The sequence below is a fragment of the Dipteris shenzhenensis genome, chromosome 19, assembly GCF_047967505.1.
Source record: "Dipteris shenzhenensis isolate YYH24624 ecotype China chromosome 19, Dip_SZ_1.0, whole genome shotgun sequence".
Classification (NCBI taxonomy): domain Eukaryota; kingdom Viridiplantae; phylum Streptophyta; class Polypodiopsida; order Gleicheniales; family Dipteridaceae; genus Dipteris; species Dipteris shenzhenensis.
Genome location: NC_141614.1, coordinates 55,794,518 through 55,802,421, shown reverse-complemented (window position 1 = coordinate 55,802,421; position 7,904 = coordinate 55,794,518). Strand labels below are relative to the sequence as shown.

The 7,904-nt window shown below is 43.0% G+C and overlaps 1 protein-coding gene across 4 annotated transcripts in view; it reads right to left on the bottom strand.

Annotated features, from left to right (window-relative positions):
- Positions 1 to 568: 568 nt before the first annotated feature.
- The window catches only part of LOC147890666 (uncharacterized), a 65,318-nt gene continuing 57,982 nt past the window's right edge, over positions 569 to 7,904 (bottom strand). For 2 of the 4 annotated variants that reach the window (XM_087390889.1, XM_087390887.1), the window contains 2 exons: positions 1,282 to 1,419; positions 569 to 1,132 (listed from right to left, as the gene is read on the bottom strand). In XM_087390889.1, coding sequence (XP_087247015.1) covers positions 1,092 to 1,132; positions 1,282 to 1,419 — 179 coding nt within the window. In that variant the 3' untranslated portion in view covers positions 569 to 1,091. Of the gene's footprint in view, positions 1,133 to 1,281; positions 1,438 to 7,904 lie in introns of all 4 variants that reach the window. The other 2 variants (XM_087390888.1, XM_087390886.1) reach the window with 1 other exon arrangement.

Genomic DNA, 7,904 nt, shown 5'->3' with positions numbered 1-7,904 from the left:
CTGATGAGGAAAGCGAAGGTCATATGCGCATGTGGAGGGAACAACTTGCAAGGATAGAGAGGTAAGGACAGTTGTAGGAGCAAACATACGTTGAAGGACAAGCACGTCATATGCAAAAAAAACAGCAACATGGAATAGCTGGTACAGTAAGTCACATGGACATGACATGGACCTAGGCTTACACATTTATCTACAGACATATCCATGGATCCGGGAACACTCCATCATGCATATAGAAGGAACTAGCTACTATGACATCTCACCAACATCCTCCCCAAGCAGTGGGTGTAGACCTTTGTAAAAACGCATGCCATCACATGACATATATCCGCACACCAACATACACGTGAGCATTCATTTATAAAATAATCTTCATACTGAGTTTCCATCAAAATTCCATAGGTGCAGGGCAGACTAAAGCATGACGCAGAGGCACTCCATCATGCATAGCACGAAGTAGCTACTATGACATGTCATCAACATCAGCCCCAAGCAGTGGGTGTAGACCTTCGTAAAAACACATGCTATCACATGCACATATATCCACACACCAACATACACCTGAGCATCCATTTATACAATAATCTTTATAGTGAGTTTCCATCAGAATTCCATAGGTACAGGAAAAACTAAACCATGACGCAGAGGCCCTCCATCATGGATATCACGAAGTAGCTACTATGACATGTCACCAACATCAGCCCAAGTAGTGGCTGTAGACCTTTGTACAAACACATGCTAGCACATGCACGTATATCCACACACCAACATACACCTGAGCATCCATTTATACAATAGTCTTCATACTGACTTTCCATCAGAATTCCATGGGTGAAGGGCAGACTAGTTATGCTTGCTTGTTTTTCTTACCGTAATGCTCACTATAGCTAAATAAGTATATTTAAATCCTTGTAATATATATTATGCTAAACCAAATTGAGAGAAGCTGTTTGCTAAAGGATACAAGGGACAAAGATGACATCTAAACAGGATTTCCCAATATAAATGCAAACATAATGTCCATGATGTATCCCAGTAAAAGTAGTATGTTAAAGAAATCATGGACGGAAATGATGAACTTACTGCGAGCTTCACAAAGTCTCTTCCATGAGGGATCTTACTGTCTTCAGCTCTGTGGGAGAACCACACACAACAAATGTAAAACAATGTTTTGATTATAATAGCACACTGTGAGCATAGAAAATCGTTGTATCTGTAGAAGCCTCATATATGTTATTTAACCCAGTAAAACACAAATGAATCCAATAACTCTCCACTCACCATGTAAGAGGATTTGCAGTTTATCAGGTGTCATGCACAGCAACACATCATCTGCGGTCTCTCCAGCATTGTTCTGCTGCTTTGGAAACAGCCGCAAAAGTATGATCTTTGAATCACCTACCCTAATCTGCCACCCACCTACAGAGAGTGCACAAACTGCAATACACTGATTACAATCCAATAACTATACAGCATCTCCATCATTCTGAACAACTGCAATCTCTACACTGTCAGGCAGTCATATGTATAAATAATCAAGGGGAGAAAACAAACGAGCACTAGACCAAACTACATACAGATAAACGTCAGCAGCAGATTCATAAGGCAGAGGTGTTCGTGGGCAGATGAGTGGTCAAAATACTCAAGGCTGAGTCTTACACAGATAACTCTGGGAAGGCCACTCTGATATGCGAAATAAGACTCTCATGGGCAACAGCAGAACCAAAACGGGGGAGCACCAATAAGAGGTGCGAATCCAAAAAAACTCTTCCATGCATTCCATAAACAAGTACAGCTTTTATAGCCTCAAGCAAGGCATCAAATCCTCCTCGACTCTCTCCTAAATCAACTCAATCAAGTCCCTAGAATCATGCTCAATCACACCAACCAAAGTAACACCTCACAGCTTAGATCACACTCACACACATCGCGTATCACATTACACAAACACACATACATATAAATGAGTGTTTACATCCTTTTTAGGATGTTCACCACACACATATTTGCCTTTATCCTATTGTACTCGGATAAGGCTTGTGCTCCAATAGAAACAAGCTCCAAGATCTCGGTACAACAAAATTGAAGCATACTTCAAGACAAAAAGATTGGCTCAAGTAAATATGATTATGGTTATACATCCTGAATCAAAATGTAAATCTCACAATGTTAGCACTTGATGTGGATGATTTGATTATTACAAGCAATAACATGAAGATAATAGATCAAGTCCATGCAGACCTCGATAAGCAATTTGACATGAAGGATTTGCCAACATCCTGGGCATTGAGATCAACAGAAATGAAGATGGGATCTTCTCCATCAAAGAAGATATATTGATGAGAGGCTCAAATACTTTGATGTGAGAATTGCAACCTGTTGCACTCCAATTGAAACAGGTCACAATACCTTTTAAGATTGAGAGTGAGCAGTACCAACATGCTGTATTATATCAGCAAGCAGTTGGCAAAATAATACTATTTGATGACACGAATGAGACCAAATATTTGTTATGCAATAGGTTTGGTCAGCCAGTTCATGGTGAAACCATGCGAGCATCATTAGTACCCTCCATACATAAACACATTTTTGATGTACAGCTATTGTTTTAATTGCATCCTACCATGCATCATCATCACATTGTCAGGGTACACGTGGCAACATGTGGACACGGCACATGGCACCCACTTGTTAGTGCATGGACCAAGTGTCCATCCACATGCACCATCCACTGAACATGTGGTAGGGCCACTAATGGCACATGGCACCCACTTGTCCCTGCATGGATGATTCAAGGCATCCTCCCAAACTGAGAAGGAAACTTTCCATGGGCCGTAGCCCACCAAGACTGCCTTACTCAACCCTTCTATAAGAAAAACATGCAATTTGGGATCCATGCCCCACTTTTGGGGGAATGCCCAGCCCATACTTGGGTTTTTAAAAGGAGAGGCAAAGCCTCATTCCATTGGAGTTTCCTCCCCTCTCTCCTGGGACTATCTTCCTCCTTGAAGCCCTTGCTTCAGCCCTCTTTCTTCGCCCACGATGCTATCCCATATCTCCCCATCTATAGCTCTTTTTTCTGCTCTGTTTAGTACCAGCTAGAGCCTGCATATTCAGCCTCGGTTGCATCAGAAAGAAAGAAAGAAGGTTTATTAAACGTCTTCAAAAGACCGAAGGGTCTACGAGACTAAAATAACCTAATACAAGGAGCTGAGGGGTGGAGCTTCTAAGTGTATTTCAACACCCCTGACGAATACAAAAAAAAGCCTACTCATAATGATACCAATACAAGGAGAGAAATCTCTGAGCTCATGGAGAGGATGGAGGCTGGCAGCACTATGGTGATCATCTAGAAACTGGCAGAGATGACAAGCCTAAGAGGGGATCGGCAATGTGCGAGGCTGCGGGGTTGGTGGCATAAAACTTGTGATGGAGCGCTGACGGATGTCGATATGTGTGGTCCTTTTTGGTCTCCTAGCTATGGCCCTGCGACGGATAAGTGCCACTGTCACTCCCATCGGCCATGCCTCCGATCTGGTAAACATGGAAGGTCCCCTAGTCTGATCTGTGCTTCAACCCACTGGGAAGTATGCTGTGTCTCTTGCTTTGGTCCTCGGATCCGCCATCTCCCTAAGTCCAGCTGGTCATAAACTACTCACATAAAATCATAAGCAACTAGTCATGAAATGTATTGCATAAGTGAAAGACAAGCAAGACTCTGAGGACTCTCCTCATCCCTACGGAGCTTTTTGGAGTTACATTGTAGAGGACTCTCTCACACATGTACCATGACATCAAGCCATGTATTTATCAGATAAAGCTGAGTAGCAGCCGAACCAGTGACACCCTAAAATCACGTCAAACATAAGGAGAAAGCCAAGTAGAGTTGCCACGAACTATAGGGTGTTAATCACCTAGCACACACGTGATAAAAACGTCTCCAGCCTTCATGCAAAGCCATGCATTGGTGCCAAGTATCTACAGCTCTACCAACCCCCCCTCTAGACTCGACTAAGAACATCTAACCGCACACCTGCCCTTACAATAGTTTGCTCTACTTTCAACACTTCCCTCAAACTGAAGAAAGGACGTTGCACAAACTGCCAACAAGAAAGTGTTTTCCAACAAACAGTGAACGCTGCAAAGAACTGCGCTTTTACAAAGTCAGGATTATCATAAACAAGCATGAGCCTCCAAAAGAAGATTTCTTTCAGAAAACAAGAGAAGGAAACCAAATTGTCTTCACAGAACAGAGAACAAATCTAGACTAGGGGACTAATATAACTAAATAAGTGACAATTCATATCGCCATAAGTCAGAGCTCACTAAAAACATCATTCTGTCAACGAAAATCAAACTAACCACCAAACATCAAACTTGACTCAAAATGCATAATCATCGTCGGTACTGGGTCTAGACATGCACAGCCCTGCATATTCTTCTGCAACTGTATGCACAGTAATCTTATTGAGTGGTATCAAGGCTTGTAGATGGACACTGACCGGGAAACGACCAAGTAGAGAAGTTTGCAGAATCGAATTTTCCTGCATGGCAATTGGAAACTCATCTCTATCTCATGGAGTCCAGCAAGCATCTCCTTGCTGAAATTGGCTCCAAGCTTGACGTTTTGCATGCTGGAAAGTGGAAGAAGCCCATGCTAGATTCCTACCTGACGTTTCTTTATACCAGTTCCAATTCAGCTTGCCCACCACAGGAAGCTTATGAAAACCTCTGTTTACCAAACCGTTGTTTCTTGCAGTTTTCTGCTTCAGCCAGCTCTCTAAAAACCCATACAAGTCTTTGCTTCAAATCACAAGTTGTAGGCCATCTTCTGGTGGTTCTAGTGATGCCCTATAGGCCATGGTATGTGCCTTGTAGGCATAAGTGTAGGCACTTATAGTGTTAGTGCCTTTTAGGCCACATAGGACACTTAGTCCTATGTGACACCTAGGACACTTAGTCCTAGGTCTAGGTACAAGTACTTTGTACTTGTGTGTTTTTTATCTATCTAAGACTTTGACGTGACGGCTGTTCTACTTCGACTCCTTCGTACCTGCACTCTCTCTCTCTTCTCATCGTACCTACAGTGGTATCAGAGCCAAGCTTTGCTTCATGTGCCTCTTGTCCGTACTGTCCGTACAGCCACGTACTGATATCGTACCTACAGTGCTGCCCGTACATCTATCGCCGTACCTACGCGTCGCCGTACATCTGCATCGCCGTACCTGTGCGTCGCCGTACATCTGCATTGCCGTACTTGCACGTCACCGTACATCTACGTTGCCGTACACGTACATCGCCGTACCTGCACGTGGGAGCCTCCGTACAACTGCAGTACTTCAGGTTCACGGCCGTACACCGTACAGCTGTACTTGAGCCGACCGTACAGCCGTACACCGTACTTGAGCTGTCCGTACAACTAGTACTTCTCTCGAGACCTCCGTACACGGTACAGGTGTTGCACGTGTGAAGTCTCTTGCAAGACTTTGGCAAAATTTGGGGCTTTCAATACCCTTCATCTCCTCAAGTTGCAACTTCTTGCAAGAACACTAGAGATTCGGGATTTGGTCTGCAATTTCTTTTTGATTGCAGTACATTGAGTCACATTTGCAGGACATTGAGTCATTTTACATAACATTGAGTCACTTTTGCAGGACATTGAGTCAAATTGCAATAAATTGGGTCACATTTGCAAAATCTCAGCAAAATTTGGGGCTTTTCTGCATTTGCCCTCTTTTTGGCCTATTTGCCCTCAATAAATTTGGGGCTTTTGCCAAATTTGCTGTTTTTTGCAGTGAACATTGCCTATCACAGTCACATTTGGGTCAGATTTGCATTTGCCCTTTGATTTGGGTCTGAAATTTGCAGATATTTGCTGTCATTTTTGGGACAGCCAGCTTTTTGAAGTGATAGCCTTGAGGCTTTTGGGTTTTCAGGTCTTTTTCAGGGTATCACATTTGCTATGGCTGGGAACAATCAAGATTTATTTGGAGTTCTTCGTGAAGATGATAAGTTGGATGGCACCAACTATCCGATGTGGTCTTATCTCATGAAACATATTCTTGTTGCAAAGCATTTGTGGAATATTGTTTCTGGGGCTGATCTGAGGCCAGCAAATGCTACAGTGGTTGCCTCTACTGCTGGTCCTTCTGCAAGAGGTACTCCTCTTGATGCCTCTTCCTCTAGCACTCCTGTTGCTGCTCTTCCAACTCAAGAACAGTCAAGATGGGATGCAAGAGATGCAAATGCACATTCATGCATTGCTTTATCATGCAAGAGAATCATTATTCCACACATCCGGTCTTGCAGGACAGCAAAGGAGGATGCTTGGGATAAATTGGCTTCTCTCTATCAAATTCGCAATGAAGCTCGTGTTGCATATTTGAGAAGGCAATTACAGGAAGTCAAAATGAATGAAGGCGAGTTGATGGATGCATACTTGACAAAGGTCAAGGACCTCATGGAATAGCTTGCCAACATTGATGAGGTGGTGCCAAATTCACAGCTTGTCAGTACCACATTGAATGGACTGCCAGATACATATCAAGGGTTTGCTACAACCCTTCGATTAGTGGCCATGGGTAATCCAGACCACTATTCTTTTGATCAGCTAGTTACTTTCCTTTTGCAAAAAGAGCAAAGTAGAGCTAACAGACAAGCCATTATTCTTGATCATGCATTTGCTTCACAGCAGACAGGAAGAGGCAAGGCTTCCAAGCCTATGGGCAAGCCAAAATCTGCGCATAGCAGCTGCAATTCCTCCCATGCATCTAAAAATACAGTAGATAAGGCAAAGAAGAAAAGATGCAACTATTGTCGCAAGCCTGGACATGACATTTCAGAATGCAGGAAGCGCATTGCTTCGGAGAAAAAGAAAGCAGGATTGACAGTTAATGCCTCGCATGCTATTGAATCCCATGAGCCAACAGATGCTTCACATGCACATGCTCTTCAAGATGATTGGGCATGGGCTGTCCATTGCTCATTTGATCCCTCCAAAGCTGATGCACTCTTTATTGCTAATGATGCTCAGTCTTGGTACTTTGATAGTGGTGCTTCCAAGCATGTCACATCTTGCAGACAGTTGTTTCATTCTCTAGCCGATGCACCTCGAGGGGGGACTGTTACATGTGCTAATAATGCTTCATATGCTGTAAAAGGAGTTGGAGATGTGCAGCTCACATCCATTTCCAGCCATCCTGTCACTCTGACAAATGTTCTTTTTGAGCCTGGCATTGAAGTCAACTTGATTTCAATTTCAGCAATTGCAACTTCAGGTTTCGAAGTAATTTTTTATGTCTATTTCAGATTCACAACTTGCTGAAACTCATCTTTGGCATGAGAGAATGGGCCATCTCAATAATGGAGCTCTTGCAAAGCTACATTCACAGCAGATGGCAAATGATGTACCTCAAACTCACACAGTTTCCAAACATGTGTGTGAGGATTTTCTTTTGGGTAAAATGCATCGATTTCCTCTTCAAAAGAATTGTCCAAAACTCTCACAAAGGAAATTGCAGCTAGTACACAGTGATGTCTGTGGCCCAATGAGGACAAATGCCATTGGAGGATACAAGTATTTCATGACTCTCATTCATGATTTCACAAGGTATTGCTGGGTATATCCTTTAAAGGCCAAATCTGAAGTTTTATTATGCTTTCAGAGATGGCTGAATATGGTTGAGAATGAATCAGGAAACAAGCTTGTCACCCTCAACAAAGATAGGGGGGGTGCGTATATGTCAAAGGAGTTTGATGCATTTCTATCCTCACGGGGCATTATTCACTCATGCACTACTCCTTACACTCCTCAGCAAAATCCTATTTCTGAAAGGAAAAATAGGTCCACGATGGAGATGGCCAGATGCATGCTTAAGGCCAAGTCTTTGCCCAATAAATTTTGG